The 17,837-nt window shown below is 40.6% G+C and overlaps 1 protein-coding gene across 6 annotated transcripts in view; it reads right to left on the reverse strand.

Moving 5' to 3' along the window:
* Positions 1 to 6,180: 6,180 nt before the first annotated feature.
* Positions 6,181 to 17,837, reverse strand: part of LOC144270066 (schwannomin-interacting protein 1) — a 389,770-nt gene continuing 378,113 nt past the window's right edge. For all 6 annotated transcript variants that reach the window (XM_077826269.1, XM_077826268.1, XM_077826271.1 and 3 more), the window contains 3 exons: positions 15,509 to 15,632; positions 10,681 to 10,774; positions 6,181 to 6,232 (listed from right to left, as the gene is read on the reverse strand). In XM_077826269.1, coding sequence (XP_077682395.1) covers positions 6,181 to 6,232; positions 10,681 to 10,774; positions 15,509 to 15,632 — 270 coding nt within the window. The remainder of the gene's footprint in view (positions 6,233 to 10,680; positions 10,775 to 15,508; positions 15,633 to 17,837) is intronic.

Genomic DNA, 17,837 nt, shown 5'->3' on the forward strand with positions numbered 1-17,837 from the left:
GTGTGGAAATGTGCACGGGGGGGGGGTGTGTTGATTTTTAAAGCACACCAACATGTTGCATATTAATTGGTCCTGATAGACCCTGCCGGTGCATGTTATAGGTTCCCCAGCATGCATTAATAGAGAATGTTAAAGTGCACTAGAGACCCTTTAGCGTACACCAGCTGGGCCTGCACAGACCAATCAATGCACAACATGTTAGCATGCTGTAGAACTTATATCCCCTTAGGGTGCATTGCCCTGCCCTGTAGACAAGCCCTGAGTCTACACTTCTCACATTCTCCATAGTTACCACTGTAGAGCTCCACTATTAGGAAACTGCCAGGCATACCTATACTATTATTCTATTTACTATATTAGGCTATGAATGTCAGTGGTGAGACTCGCACCCTGGGCTGTTCTTTATGCTAGGTAGAAGAGCAGGATTGGTGTAAATGGGCGCTAGAAGTAAAATGGGGATAATGATACTGCCCTCCTTTGTAAAGTGCTATCTAAAAGCTAGGGATTATTTACTATTGAAATCCCTGAGTCTGGCTGAGGGAGGATTTCCCTTGCAGTAGAGGGCCATAAAACTACTTTCTGTGAACCCCCTTGTCTGGTGTCAGGGCAGGGCTGCAGTACTGCTCAGATGCCATCGTCCTGGGGAGGATTCTGTAACTTGGCTACGAATGCCTAAATTACGCAATGGACCTCTCCAGACTCTGGAGGATGGGAAGGGTGCAAAAGGGGTTTAAAGCCCTCTTTGCCCCCTCATCCCCAGGACTCCAAGAGGGGACTCTTTTTTAAATTGTCCTCTTTTTTAAACGCTGGTTAACTTTTTAACATTTTTTAAAACAAATATTTTACTATGAAATCAACCAAAAATGAGAACTTTAACTGCTATGCCAGACAGCTAAATGGATAATGTAGAAAAAATAACCCACTACCAAGCACACAATGACCAGCACTTTAAAGGCACTGAGTATCCCTCTCCTGACCACAAGGAGGCATAAACATGCAAACACTGCATAAGTCTTGGTAAGATATCACTGATATAGAACAAATATTAACGTTTCAAAAACTCACAAGAAACTCTTGTTTTAAAAATGTAATTTAATCCATTAATTCTACAGTAGTCATCATACACATCAACACAATACTTAAGTACATTGGACAGGTATCCAAGTAAGATGCAATTACCCAGCAATATTCTTTTGTTAAAAAAGAAAAGAAAAGAAACAAACTTCTAAAGATGTAACAGGAAAAATATTGGTTATAATAAACAGCAGGTTAATTGACTAAACACATCACTACTTTTCATTATCAAGTTAAAGGCACTTATCATGTTAACCTCCAATTGAGGCTTCCTGTCTCAAGTGCCCTGAAATCTAGAGAGGACTGAAGGCCAGATTCTTATCTTTCCGACCTTGCTGTAAAGACAGCATAACTCCATAGACACTAGTGGAGACTAGCATATGTCTGAGATCAGAAAATGACCCTTAATACGCAGGCGGTGTTATAACTCCTTTGTGTCCCACAAGCCATTTGGCTAGAAGCAAATGTATCTTGCCACAACTGTTGTCTGCTCTGACAGCACTGGCAAAGGTTTCCTGGCATTTGGACTGAATTGTCATGGCCCAGTTCTCCTCTCACTTGTGTCTATTTGGCACTGATGTAATGGCATTGATCTCAGTGGCATTATCCCAGGTGTATACCAGAGAAAATGAGAAAAGAATCAGGCCCTTTCTTGCTTGATCATAAATATGAGCCAGATGCTGCACTCAGGGCCTAGGACTGGTGAGCCTTTGCTTGCCAGAAACAATGCATTATTCCTCATTCATGGTGGACCCATTGCTCACCTCTGTCCCAATTATTTCACAGCAATGAACCAAAACAAATAAAATGGAGCAGCTGCCTGCATGCTTGGCCATGCTATGCTGTGGAATGAATGGCTATTGTGCAGAGCCTTGCAGGTTAAATTATCTACCGTAGTCCTGATTGCTATGATGGACCACATATTTGGAGGAAAGCTCTTTAGATGTTTTCCAAATCCTCCCCTTGGATTCATGAGTGGCATGGATTGTATGTATTTAGTGGGAGCTACATGCAGGCAAGCATATGAGGGCTGAATTTGTAGTCAAGAGGGATTGTCTAAGTGAACACTGAGCAAAAAATAACTCAGATCTGGCTGCCCCTTCTTTTAAAAACCCTCAGAGGGAACTGAGGTGTGTGTGGGAAAGTTCACAAAGGCTACCTTGAACTTTCCCAAGATTATCGGGTTTAGGAGATGGGGGCAGGATTTGTTGACCAGCAGAATAAATGGAGGTTGTGGGTGGTGACACACTGCCAGAATCTGATCTCTAGTGGCTGACTGGATTTCATAACCAACCATGCAAAGGCCTTTCCATAACTTCAGGTTTAGGGCTCCCTCATTCTGTTCCTAGACAGCTCGGCTTCATATGCTGACAGACACTGCCTATACTTTCTTATCCCTGGAACAACCATTGTAGATTTGCAGCCTTTGGCTGTATTAACTTTTGAACCCATTTCCTGCCATTTGGTGGGAGAGGGTGGAGACTATATGCATCTGGCACTCCCACCATCTACATGAATCCCTGCTTTCCACAAAGAGCTCTTGGTGCAGTCCAAAGATGATGCCATGTCTGCAGCTGTCTTCCCTGTGCCCCAATTCTGAGTGAGAATGGGGAGAGGGAGGCATTCAGATAGGAAGATCTGAGCCTGAACACAGAGCACAGAGCTTTGCACCTCTGAAAACCAAGAAGACTGATGCTCTTTGCAGGGATGGGGTGAATCAGAGATGGAAAAGGCCTAATGACTTATTTAGTTCATTCACCTGCAAGGGCCGGGATTGCTTCTAATAATGTATTTTCCAGTACTTCATGGAAAAACTGTCCCTTTACGGAGCATTCAGGTCTAACCACTGTTGTGGGTGTTCACTGTTCTCTAACGAATGGATTGAACAGCAAATCACTTTTAGGGATGTATCCTTGCTTTGATACAGGCTTGGGACTTCAATTATTTTTAATAGGATTTGTATATGCATGTTGCAGAAAGGGATCCCATTAAATCTTCAGTGTTACACTTAGCAGGAAATTAATTCTTTATAATAAATCAATACATAATGACTGAAGGTACAGTTTCTCCTCGAACACAGCAGCACTTGCAGTCGAACTGCCAGACATGTTCAGCTGGGCCTTGAGGTTCATCCAGTGACACTATTCATGAGACATATTTGTCTCCATTGCACATATTCATTTATTACAGCATATCAGTAGTGTTATATAATCTGAACGTCTTTATCACAGATGAAGGTACGTGAGAGAGGTGTTACTATTGTAACTTTATTACTGTATGTTATCACACACATCTAGAGCATACCAGGATTTTATTTTATTTTGTTTTATTTAGCTTAGCCCAAAGTTTTCAAATTTGGGGCCTCTGTAAGACAAGCACTTTAAATCCAGTTAGGCACATAAATAAATGGCCCAATTTTCAGAAATGCTGAGCATCAACAACTCCAGTGTCTTTAAGAGAAACTGCAGGTGCTCAATACATGTGAAAAACAGGCCACATATATAGGTATCTACATTTATGTGCCTAATTCTGGTCTCCAAATTTGACAGTTTTGGCCTTAGAGCACTGAAGACTGGAACTTTACAAAGCAGAAATATAAAAATAGTTGAAACCACAGTGCACACACAATGTCAAGACAACCAAGAACATCCAAAATATTTTTTCTGCATAGATTCAAAGAAAGCAAAATAAATAATCTTAATTTTACATTCCTGTTTTATATGTATTCTATAGGCTAGCTCAGCGGTTCTCAAACTCTGTACATGCTATGGATCACTTCTTAAAATAGAGGTGAGCTCTTTCCTGGACACTTCCCCTTCCAATTTCCTAATCCCAATTTAAGTTTTGGTTACTTGCAAGACTAGTCTCAGAACAGTATTAAGGAGACAGAATGAAAATCAACTTCTTAGTACATTCCCACATTTTTTTCCATGTGCTATTTACTCTCTATCTCTGGATGTGTGGAAGGAGTTTACAGGTGGGATTTTCAAAAGCACTGAGTGCTGGCCTAACTCTGTTCCACTGAAGTCAGTGGGAGCAGTTATACCAACACCGAGCACTTCTGAAAATCCCACCCGAGGCTTATTAGTACTAAATCTCTCCTTGGTGCCTTTCCGCACCTGGTTTCATCTGCACTTTTTGGTCACATCCGCCTGTGTGTTTGGTCTCTCTCCACTTCAGGTGTCATCTCTATATTTGAACCCAGAGCAACACCAGACAGAGAGCATCCTGACGCAGCCATGTACAAAGGGAGCAGAGTGTGCTTCATTTATTCAGTTTAAAAATAAAGTCCTGGACTGGATTACAAATGGCAGCGAACATCACCAACTGGAGACTGACAGATGCTTCACTAGCATGACATGCTTCCCAAAGGGATCTGCAGATCAGTTTGAGAACCCCTGTGCTAACGTCAACTTAGTACAAAACTGTAGTGGCAAAGTCAGAGCAATGACATTCTTCCTGCTAGACTTAAAGGAAAAACTGAACATTTCCCTCTTGAAAAGCTGCAAATATTTTCTAATAATAAAATACAGAATGTACATCAGTGCTAGAAAGTGTGACCCATCTAATCCCTACAAAAGCAGATGCCATCTGCCACGTGGAGACAACACCTATGCCACAAAGAGAAGTTTCTTACAACATAGTAGGGCTCTGTTAAAAAAAAAACCTACCAAGCTCCACAGCATTTTGGTGCCTCATTTATGGACTGCATAATTGCTGAGACAAAACAAATTTAAATAATTTTATAAAATACATTCTTCATGTGAGGTGAAATTTTAATGTACCATATGGCTGTGTTAAAGCATCCTGAATAATTCTTTAGCCATAACCTTGCTCAAGATAAATTTGTCACACCTCAGAGAAAAAATAATTAAAGCAAAATGTAAAAGATAACCTGTTTTGCATAATGTATATTTCAGCTGCTGGCTAACTAGTACTAGGAATAGGTAGATTGACCTGGTATGTCAGCATGAAATCAAAGACTGAAGAGAATTATTTGTTTATCTAGTCAGTCCTCGGTGCCCACAAATGGAGCAGATACTAAACTGGGGAGGACACTGTGATCTCAGCCAAAAGGTAGTGAAGTGGTTAATTACCATACATGATACATTTAGTGTGTTAAGATTTTGACACATTTATATTTTTAACAGTTGGTGAGTTATTTGAATATTTAGTCACAGACATTAAAATGTAAAAACATCTACTGTATGTGCTGCTGGTTCTAACAATAGTCATGATATTAGGATTCCCAGTGAATACTATATATAAGAATATCCTACGTCCATGTCACATATACTTTATGAACTTACAAATAAATAGATCTACAAAAATCTGGTCCTGTCTCCATTCTCTCTCTCTCTCTCTTTTTTTTTTTTTGTAAAATGCAATATGCAAAAAAGGCTCTTTCTGGTGATGAGAAATTAGGAATTGCACATTTGGTAGGATGAATATATTACTGGTGCAACACCTAAGTCAACCACTAGTTAACAAAAAGACATCATATGAAACAAAATTTTAAATTTTATTTTACATATTTATACATAAAACTTTCAAGGTAACTCTCTGAATCCAACTGAATGTTAATAGCACATCTAAAAATGAATGTCAGGTAGTCAACATTCACAAAATGTTGAAAACTGATTAAAATATACATATTACTGAACGCTACAATTTCACTACGAGGCAGGCATTTTTTTGTTTTTTTTGTTGTTTTTTTTTCTTTTTTTTACTTGTATAGCACCGTCAATTACAGTTTCTTTGTTTAAAACTACAGTGAAGAATAAAAAGTAGTCAATGGTAAAATACTGTTCAACTTAAAATCTCTAAACAAACAAAAATAAAGGTAAACTACCTTTTCTTCTTATCCATGGTTTGTAATGTTATAAGCACTGTACATTTTTGTAATAATATTATTAAAATGCCCGATATTTAATGGCACAAGTAAAAAATTAAAATAAATTAAGGAGCAGAGGCCAATCACTGGACATAAAGCTTCAGACATTATCAATGACTAACACTCATTTTCTTGTGCGCCACCTTGAGCATCAGCATTTGTACAACCACAGAAGCAAAATAAATGCTAGCTTATTCTGATTGCTTCTTGCTTTATTTTGCTGGCATTTTCTCTGCCATGTGCTTCTGCTGACTTTCAGCATGTCTGGGGAGGAGAAAAAAAAATCACTATCAAGAAAAATTAAATGGACTATTCAACATCTTAAAACATACTTCAACCTAAATAAGGCTTCCCCAATGAAGAAAATATTAAGCAATCAGTTACTGTGTTCAGATTAGTTTAGTGTAACATTTCTTTCATGACCTTGGTCTGGTTACCTAGTGTACAATACACGTTAAAATAAAGAAACATTCCTTAGACTAAAGTAAACTCCTGGGTTCATATAACCTGCAAACATTTTCCCTGCTCCCACCCAAGGAAATTAAATTTGTTAGTTTCAGAACAATGAGACGGTGTGACAAACTGAGGAATTAGCCAGGAATTAGGGTTGACACTGCATCCCTTGCCCTTTGGTGACATGACTATTGTGATGGGGCAAGGCCAGATGGCTATAGAAAAGTAGTGGGAGATAGATATATTAGCTCCAGGCTAAACAAATCCCTGATACCAGGATAAGTTAAATGGCAGCTGCTCCAGGTCAGTTAAGACACCTGGGGCCAATTAAGAACTTTCCAGAAGGCAGGAAGAACGCTAGGTTGATTGGGACACCTGAAGCCAATCGGGCTGGCTGAAACTAGTTAGAAGCCTCCCAGTTAGTGAAGTGGGTGTGGATGTCAGGAGCTGTGGGAGGAAGTTGTGCTGTTGGAGAGACTGAGCAGTACACATCATATCAGGCACAAGGAAGGAGGTCCTAAGGTAAGGGTGAAGTGGAGCTTGAGGAAGTGGGGGCTGCTGTGGGGGAAAGTAGCCCAGGGAATTGTACGTGTCATGTTTCTAAAAGGTCAGATACCATATCTGATACTATTAGGGTCCCTGGGCTGGAGCCCGGAGTAGAGGGTGGGCCTGGGCTCCCCCCTTTGCCTGCCCACTGATTAATCACTGAGACTAGGAGACAACAGAGACTGTACAAGGGAGGATAGCTTCTCCTCACCTCCCTCGCTGGCTTATGATGAAAATGGCTCAGTAGGCTGTGACCCTTGTCTCTAGAGAGAGAAGGGTTATGTGGAGGGTCACAGTGAACCTCTGAGGCTAGCGAAATCCGCCAGGAAACGCAGAACCCACGGGGACAAGGACAGAGCTTTGTCACACTATACAGAGTAATAGCACAAAGTGTAACAATGAAATACACTGCTATAGAAGATATCAAAGACACTTCTAAATGTTTAAACAATTTCATTTACGACTGATGCAAAATGCTTTCAGAATGCTGAAATGTTTTTGGAAGCACAGAAAAAGAAACAGCTGGAACATCGAACAAAGACTACAAGACATACGATAGTAAGTGGTGTAAATCATTGTGCAAATTCATATTCCTGCAGTACCTGTCACAACAACAAGTACACATAACATCCTAAATATTATTTGAGAACACAAGCAGCACTCATTACTAGGATCTCTCAGAACGGATTACTGTCCAACCACCACAACTACATAATCCACTGCTGTTTGTCCCAAGGTACTGGGTAGTAGAGGCGTTAGCTGCTCTTAATCAGGGTGTGGTCAGCCCTGCTCATGTGAGCCTCGAGTGTGACGGGCTCCAGCTGGTAGTACCCAACAAGGGCCTCACCTTAAGTAATGGGCAAAGATCAACAACAGACCAAGTGGATGAGGGCCAAGTTCTTCGACAGTGATGAAGGACTTGCTGGCCACCCTTCCCTCAGCCCCCATTGGCCTGGAGCAGCGAACCGCGGCCAGTGGGAGCTGCGATCGGCCGAACCTGCGGACGCAACAGGTAAACAAACCGGTCCAGCGCACCAGGGGCTTTCCCTGTACAAGTAGCAGACCGACTTTGAGAACCACTGTTCTACCACACGTAGCAGCAAAAATCCAGTCAACTCTGCCACATTACATTCTTTTAGCACTCGGAGATTTCAACTCTGTGACCAAACTGGTATTAGACTGTGCTACATCCCTCTGTTTCAAGGTCCCAAATGACTCCACTGCTCAGCTCTTGACATTGTATGCCTCCAAGAATTTGTCTGTCACGGGCTCCTATGTTAGGTGCCTCCATAACCATCAGTGGAACTGTATTTCAAACAGTAGACATCTGCCTTGAAAGACATTGATTATATCCTCATAGGAAATCCCTCCATAATGTAATCTCACTGGGTCTTCGCTGGCACAGAAGCACCAGGAAATTCAGACCACAGACCAGTTGTTGCTCAGCTCTCAAAACATCTTCCAACTTCTCACAAGCCAGATGTCCACCAAAAGTACAACATCCAACACCTTTCTGAGAATCATGTTGAAGCCATGATTCAGCTGACAGATCAGCACTTTGTTCTGCACCAAAAGGTCTTGGCATCCCAGATGTTCTGCTAAATCTAGTGCATGATCTTCACATCAGTGCGAGAGTGCGTGTTGGTCAACTGCTTTCCCTGGATTTCTGCACAACCTCAGATGTGCAGTAGGGATGTATTCTCACCCTGGCACTATTCTATTGCGCTATCAAATGGATATTAGGACTTGCCACTCCATGTCGGAATCAAGATTGGTCAAAAAGTGTTCACCGACCAAGACTATGTTGATGACACTGCCTTGCTTATGGACAAGCCAGAGACTTTCAGCCCTACTTTTCAAAGTTTCTAAGATACCGCCCCCATTATGGGGTTGTACATCTCATGGCAGAAGACATCTGGCACATAACAGTTATTTTGCGTAAAGCTATGTTACAATACACTTGAGATCTCTAACGGATATCAATTTGTCTGTGCCCGAAAGGAGACCTTATAAGTATTCAGCTCCACTCCTAACCCCAAATCCTCCTCCATTTTACTATTATTCTATTAATTTACCACATAGCAACTGTGCACATGCAAGATTTCTAAATGAGGAGGCTTTACTTGTGATTGCAACAGAGGTAAGCCAGGACTGCAATATCTAAAAGCACCCATAGGTGGCATGTAAACTATTTTGAATGATGGTATTTGACTTAACTACACTCCAATTACCATATCATTTATGACAAAACTTTCCCAGGTAGTGGATAACTGTATTTCAACCAAATGTAATGCAACAAAAGTTGTTGTTGTTTTCTTTAAAATCAAACATTTCAGACCATTTTCCCCCACCTTTTCCATATCATCAAAATGGAGTTCTGAAAATATCATTTAAAAATAGACTTTGTTTAAAAATGTTTATTCAGAAAGATTTTTAAAACTGTATTAAAAATGTTTTTGGCGGGCCATACAATTTTATATGGATAGTTTAATGCTGCAGTGCTGAAGATACTACTTGTGACCAATAAGCACTGGAAATAATCCGACATCTTTTAAATTCTTATTATGCAGAAACCTTTCAAATGTGTTAGATTAACGGCCATAATATTATACAAATTAAAAATATCCCTTAAATCATATCTGAGATGATGGACTAAGAGGACTTGATGCCTGTATTCTGGCATGTTTTTTTCTCAATCCACTGCTTAATGTTATTGTTGTATCTCCGTGCAATCCTTCTGGTTGCAAAGTCTACCTCATCTAGCCTGCACCACACAAATGCTATGGGGGATTTTTTTTTTTTTTAAACCTTTTTGATGTGTTGGGATTAAAACATTCTGGCAGCACCAAAGCAGATTTATTCTTAACTAGTTTCTATTCTCTACCTTTCAGAAATGACAGTGCCAGACCTTGGCATATCAGAATTTTGGTCTCTAGGGATATGGAGTTGGACAGCTAGTTGATATTTCTCAGCAGAAAGTTGCTGAAAATATTTAGGATTGCCTGTGGCTGAATTATATTGCTGTTCTTGCAGAAATGGCCTTAAAGTACTGTAACACTGATGGAGACCACTGTGTAAAAAGATATCCAAGAGGTTAAAAGTCAGTCCTGCCCTGAGGAAGATACAGTCTCTGGCTCCAGCCTGCTGCTACTTCCCAAAGTTAACCCAGGTTTCCCATTTCCTTGTGGTAATCATCTCTGAAGTTCCACTTACCTTACTATGAGTGCTTTTAGAGAAAACTGTGGCTTGGTTTTAGACATGAATCGGGTCCAAGAGTAGGAACCTTCATGTGGTGAATGACATATCATTCAGTAACAGAAATTACTTAAATATTATTCTGTATCGATTTGTAATTGATTTTTTTTATTGCTCAAAACACCCACTTACCTTGGCAGTGGGTTCGAATATAGATTTCCAAATAAAACACACAAAATAATGGTATGAATTGCAATAAAAAATATGTAAGGGGGAATCAAAGTGGTAACTTCTTAAGTTTTTATTATACCTAAAATGCTTACACTGGTGATCATATATGATATTTAGCAAAGGAAGATTCATTTCAGCCACTCTGTGACAGCTTACAGATACTGGGTTTACTTATCACCACCAACTTTTAGGCCTGGCATTCTACCCAAATGTTGCTCCAAAACATAGAAAGTATATTCAACTTGGAATATTCCTAGCAGCAGTGTTTAACAGAAGACTTTACTAACCTGGTCAAGTCTTCAATGTCTACCAGCATTGCATCCTGCTCTGTGTGCAATTCATCTCGAATAAGAAGCAGCTGCACCAATTCTTCATTCAAGCCTGGTACCAAAGACAAGGATTTTATAATTTAATTTAACCGTAGATCCAGGGATTAATGATTAGGGAACTGTTAGCTCCTCCTAAATCATCATGTTGCATATAGTAAACAACTGCTTACATGGAGAAGCAGAAAGATTCCCTAGGTAAGGTTTGGTCTCCATAAAAAGAAGCATATCACAAAATGGAATAAAAGATTATCTATATTACTAATAGAGCTATAACAAATATGGACTTTAACTACTATGGTTCTCATGAAATAACTGAATATAGCATCCTCTCAACTCAAACTTTAGATTTTAGCTAATCCATCTACTTAAAGACAGTTGGAAAAGACTTTTAGTCCAAGAAGCCTCTACCCACTAAGAAAAAATAAATCACTCATTAGGAAAAAGTGTGTGGGGAAAAAATAACCTAAAGTAATCCAAAAAGAAAATGTCTCTAGAGTGTAACGAGCTTCCTGGAACTCTCCCCTTCTCAATGCTGCCATAACTGCAAGCCTGACACTGTTCTGTAGCCCAGAAAATCTGCATCCTGATCTGTTCAAAAAGAAGAATGGAAATGAAACAGTGTGAACAAAACGGGCAGTATTTCAAAACAGCTCAGACAGATGAAAGAGCTGCACTTTAGTAAAAGAAATCAATGGCAGATTTGTGGTAATGCCAGACATCTTGAATACAACAACAGACTTTCTGAGCTCTTGCAGCCTGTAATCAAAAACCTGTGTTCATATCTACTTATAGGTTAAGGAATGTCATGATTCTAAGCAAAAAAATACAGCCAAAATGTGACGCAAGTGACAGTGGGTAACTATATAAATGTTATAGGATGCTTATTCTGCTTTGCCTGGAATACAATACATTGCAATTCAGAATAGAGCGAAGGTGGGTTCTTCCTTAATAAAGCAAAATGATATGATGAATCATTCTGGAGAGTGGTAGGGGACTACTGAATTTCTGACTTACTGCTAGCTAATCCAGAAAACACCACAAAGGAAAGTGTGCTTGCTCCTTCGTGTGCACACACAAAATCTGTCTTTTAAGCTAGAAGCAACACTCAACAGATAAACAGAAGGAGACCTGCGTGGGGAGCAGTCAAGAACAAAAATGATGCCTAAATGAAATGTTCAGAATAAAAATCTAGTGATCTAGGTTGTGGTTCTGCTAATGATTCACTGTCCCACCCAGAAACCGAAAAAAACTGAATCAGAGTAAAACTGATTTTTGATTGATTCTCTCCTTTATGTGCCATTCACATCATATGTTCTAAACAGCTTGACTGATGTCCTAGAATATAAAACGAATATTCCAGTCGGGTTGCTCAAAAACAGCAGCCTCTGTTGCAGGACTTCAGGGAAAAATCATCTGCATCCCCTGCAGAGCACCATGATCGTAATTAACGAGCACAACAATCTAAGGAGCAGTTCAGTGCACAACAAACATTTTTGACTTAGAGCCACCAGAATACCCTAGTCCAAACTTAATTAATTCTTAACACTGGGAGGTGGACATCCCTTGGTAAAAACTCTGTATCTATCAGAGAGCAAGGAGAGATGAGGGCGGGGAAGGACACGACACTCTCTTTACACACTCATGTATGTGACACATTTTTATTATTTATTTATTTATTATTAATGCATTAAAACAGACTCAAAGGACTGGAAGAAACCTCAAGAGGTCAACTAGTCCAATCCCCTGCACTCATGGCAGGACTAAGTATTATCTAGACCATTCCTGACAAATGTTTCTCTAACCTGCTCTTAAAAATATCCAACGATGGAGATTCCACCACTTCCCTAGGCAATTTATTCCAGTGCTTAACCACCCTGCCAGTTAGGAAGTTTTTCCTAATGTCCAGCCTAAACCTCCCTTGCTGCAATTTAAGTCCATTGCTTCTTGTCCTATCCTCCGAGGTTAAGAAGAACAATTCTTCTCCCTCCTCCTTGTAACAACTTTTTATGTACTTGAAAACTGTTATCGTGTCCCCTCTCAGACTTCTCTTTTCCAAACTAAACAAACCTAATTTTTTTCAATCTTCCCTCATAGGTCATGTTTTCTAGACTTTTAATCATTTTTGTTGCTCTTCTCTGGACTTTCTCCAATTTGTCCACATCTTTCCTGAAATGTGGCATCCAGAATTGGACACAATACTCCAATTGAGGCCTAATCAGCGCTGAGTAGAGCAGAAGAATTACTTCTCGTGTCTTGCTTACAACACTCCTGCTAATACATCCCAGAATGATGTTCACTTTTTTTTGCAACAGTGTTATACTGTTGACTCATATTCAGCTTGTGATCCACTATGACCCCCAGATCCCTTTTCACAGTACTCCTTCCTAGGCAATCATTTCCCATTTTGTATGTGTGCAACTGATTTTTCCTTCCTAAATGGAGTACTTTGCATTTTCCTTATTGAATTTCATCCTGTTTACTTCAGACCATTTCTCCAGTTTGTCCAGATCATTTTGAATTTTAAGCCCATCCTGCAAAGCACTTGCAGCCCCCTCCCAGCTTGGTATTGTCCGCAAACTTTATAAGCGTACTCTCTATGCCATTATCTAAATCACTGACGAAGATATTGAACAGAACTGGACCCAGAACTGATCTGCGGGACCCCACTCGTTATGCCCTTCCAGCATGACTGTGACATTGCAACGTAACAGGGGAGAGAAAAAGACATTTTGAGAAATAGAAAAATACATCTGTGATGGGGTGCACTTACCCTGCACTGCCCAAGAAGGGGTTAGCCTCACACTCTGGGTGAAGGAAGTCCCACCCCCTTGCCCCTGCTAGGCATGCTCCAATTGGAGCAACAGTATAAGAGGGAGCAACTCAGCTCAGGCTGGGCTGACTGCTGAGGAGGGAGGATGCACCTTGCAGGCTCCAGCCCGGGAGCTGTGGAAGCCAGATACCCAAGGCAGGACCCAGGCAGATACCCAAGCACCTGCAGACGCCCAAGGAAGGATGGAGCTGCACAGGCAGAGGATCCCAAAGATCCTGGAGATGCTCAGACCACTGCATCAGGGAAAGGGTAAGAAGCAGCCCAGGGGGACTAGTCATTGTGCTGGGTGCCATTAACGTGTTTCGTTAGGCTTCCCTGACTCAGTGGGGAGCACACTTGCCACTCCCAGGGCTCCATCCTGTCCCTACTGGCCACTGGGCCACACAGCCCTGTGGAAGAGGGCAGCCTTATTGACTCTGGCCACTAAGCTGCATAGTCCTGTAGAGGAAGACAGTCTTATTGACCTGGGCCATTGGGCTATACTGCCCTGAGGGGGAGGTGATGCGTTTGCCCTGCAACAATGTCCATACAAAAAAAAAAAAAATTGGTAGGGAGCCTCAAGGGAAGATGTAGTTTCTAAATCTAGCTTTAATTAACTAGATTTTGAGTTGACAATTCCCCCTTAAGCCCTGGAGCAGTACTGCCTGAGGAGCAGAAATCGTTTTAGATATGATTTTTAAAAAGCCTGATTCTGTACAGTGTTGAACCCCCAACTCTCCCTGAAATGCAGGGAAGCCTGGTTTTCAGATCTTGCAGGAGCTGCTCAGCACTTTGGACTATTGGGCCTTGCAGACTATTGGATATCTCTAAATAGATCAGAAGGGAACAAGAACTTAAGACTTAAAACATCAAACCTGTTACATATGCACAAAGAACTGCTCAGTTCACCTAAGCAAATGGACCATACTTGTCCGTGATGCAACTCCACTGACCTCCTCAACAGGGCTGATTATGGCCCAAGTTACTTTACTACTATACTATACTAATCATGTAACTTCAGATTGTTTTATCATATGAATAGCTAGGAGGCCACACACTTTGTAGCTTGTATAAGCTGAGCTCATTGCACACACCAGGGGCTCTTTGCATTCCTCCCTACAGCAAGCACTCTGCTGCCACCCTCCTATCCCCCTCTGTTTCAGGGTCTCCATGAAACTTCTCCCAGTCCCTCCCTCTCCCTGGACTCTGTGTGTCCCCTGTATTGCCCACTCTTCTACATGCCAGGGTCCCCAATCTCCTCTCTGCCCCCCAGCTCTGTGTGCACACCCCATTCTCCTCCATACCAGCGGCTGTGTATGCACCCCTATTCCTTCTTCCTCAAGTGCCAGGATCCTCCAGTCTCTCCTCCAACAGGGGCTGTGTCCCCTATCTCATACTCAGATTCCCATTCTCCCCCATGTGCCAGGGGCTTTGTGCCATGCCCCCATTCTTCCCACCCAGCATTATTCTTTCTCCCTGGGAGATAAGTCAACATGTCTCAACTCTATTGGGAGCACAGGCAGAGCTGAAATAGGAATACTGTTATGCTAAAAGAGGTTAATTGGTGCCATCAACCAGTTGTTTGAGTTACATACAGTTGCAGAGGTGCTTGAAACTGTGGCTGTGTTAAAAACAGATGGCCCTGTGCCTCCGTTTTCCCTCTTGTGTGGTTTTCCCCCAAATCAGTAGGATTCTGCCCACTGATACCTAGAACAGTCAGTGAAATTTTGGCATTGATGGGACGCAGCATTTTAAAATTATCACGTTACATACAGACAGCAGTGCCGGTGAGTTGAGTTTAAGGCCCACACAAGTTTGGCCAAATGTGATTTTTCAAATTAATGCATCAAAATGAACACACAAGACTTACTTTCTTCCTGTGGTAACATACATGTTGCACTTTTCCCCACACCTAAGTTAATGTACTATAGCCAATTAAAAGGAAAATACGAAAGAATTAAAACAAAAATCACTTACTTTCTATTTGTGAGTGGAGATCATTGACTATCACTTGTAGCTGCCCAATAGTCATATCTCTCAGGTCAGTGGGTTTTAAACTTCTTTTCATCAAGCATTCACTTATATGAGGCATATGTGGCAGCTAAAGATGGATTAAAGGCCTTTTAGGTTATTATTACTTCAAATTATTTATATTTCTAAATAAAAATGATAAATGTGTTGACATTCCAGGTACTACCCTCCCCTACCCCCACCCCCTACCATGCACACGCTTTCATGTAGCCATAGAAAGCCCATTTACTGAGACTTCCAAAATGAAAACTTTTGATTAATGTTTAAGTCAGCCTTTCAAAGGAAAGAACAAGGATGAATAAATCCTTTTATGATAAATTGTCACAAAAATAATCATCCTCCCTGTAGTCATAACCTTCTAGCTTCATTGCTTCATTTCCCCCCCAGATATCACTTCATAAATGACCCACTACAGTGACCCATGTTGACTCTGCAACTACTGATTGAAATGTCATACCTAAATCTCTTGCCTGATATGCAATTATACATGGTAACTGCACTTCCCTTTGGCATATATGGATATTCCTGACTGAGCCATTTCTCAAACACTAAGAATCAAATTTAAAACAAAGTGTTGAGCCACTGGACTGTATCTACATCATCACAATATAAACATTGATGTGGCATTAAACTAGACAAGTGTCAACTTAAATAGAAAAAGTCTTGAGAAAAGTCATCTAGAAAGACAGCTGTTACCAATTACTGGCTGTTTTAAATTAAGATACCATTTTAATTCTCAATCAGCCTTTATGTTTAACACAGGCAGACAGGATAGATGGATGAATGGTTAGCCTTACTTTTTTGCTGCTCTTCAGAGAGTGATTTATACAATATACAGTGGGAGAGATTTATTTGAAAACATATGGAACCATTTTAAATCTGGGATTAACTTTTTCATATATTACATTACTATATATGTTGGAAAAATGACTATAGAGTTAAGATCTCATCTTTAAAATGTACATTCTACTTTCAAGTACTTTTTTTGGTTTTCATTTCTGCTTAGCAGAGTTTTGTTTCTGCTGTATTTATTGGTTCTTTAATTACTAATCTGAACAGATTTGTGAATAGTGGTAGTAATGATTATATATTTCTCTTAGTTCTCTCTCTGTTCTCTCTCTATATACATATTACACACACAGTTAAAAATTAACAAAGGCTTATTATAAAAGTTAGTTCTCATTTACTGATAATGGGTGGATGCAAATTATCTCCTAAAATAACATTTAAGCCTTTCAAAATGTTGATAAAATTATATGCACTTTATTTTTCAGCACACACACAGATATTATTATATGTGAATAAACAGAACTTCACTTGCGGGTAGTTCCACTAACTGCAAAAACATCCTTTCGAAGTACACTGTATTGTCATACCTTACTCCATTTCTGAATTTGAATATCTTTATTATTCGGTCAAATCTTCTAAAGCAGTGGTTCTAAACCTTTTTGGGATCAGGACCCATTTGTAAATGTTTATGGCCTGTGGTAATGCAGTAAATAGGGATGGAGGTGGGGGTGGTTTTGGTCAGGTCCTGCCTGGCACTCACCCCACAGTGGCAGGTCCTGTGCTGAGGGCCTAACAGGGCCTGGCTCTCCGCTCCGGGTGTTGCAACCTCTGGGATTGCAGAGCCGCTCAGGTTTGGCGCTGTCCCCCCGGACAAAACTTGTGTGAGTGGACTTGTCACCTGGCTCATGGGGTTGCAGTGCCACTCACTCAAATATGGCCTGCCAGGACTCCCGTCATCATGAAGGCTGGGCCAAACCTAACTGGTGCTGATACCCTAGAGGTTACAATACTTGGAGCAGGGAGGTGAGCCCAGCCAGCCCCGTGGGACAGGAACCACAGGTTGAGAAACCCTGTTCTAAAGTTGATGATTTCCAGCTGAATAATCTCAGATAATTTTGTAACAACTAGGAAAGAGTTTCCTAAGAATCTCTTTCTCAAACACACTTATTTATTATTTATATAAACAAATAGACACACACATATGAACACACAACCTCTAACTTGTAAGACACAGTTTGGCTTCATTATTATACAATATTAAGTATGGGTCTGAGCCTGCAAATGTTTACTAGCAGGTGTAGTGCTTGATCTAAATAAGACTACCTGTGGCAGTAAGCACTGCACCCAATAAAACGTGTTTGCAAGATAGCACCTTAAAGCTAGAGGACGTTTCACTGTATAGAATTTATTTTCTCTACTTTCTCAGATTGTAATGAGGGCTACAAAATATTTTAAGGATATTTTACTCTTTGTAAATAAAAAATCC

Source organism: Eretmochelys imbricata, chromosome 9 (assembly GCF_965152235.1).
Source record: "Eretmochelys imbricata isolate rEreImb1 chromosome 9, rEreImb1.hap1, whole genome shotgun sequence".
Lineage (NCBI taxonomy): Eukaryota > Metazoa > Chordata > Testudines > Cheloniidae > Eretmochelys > Eretmochelys imbricata.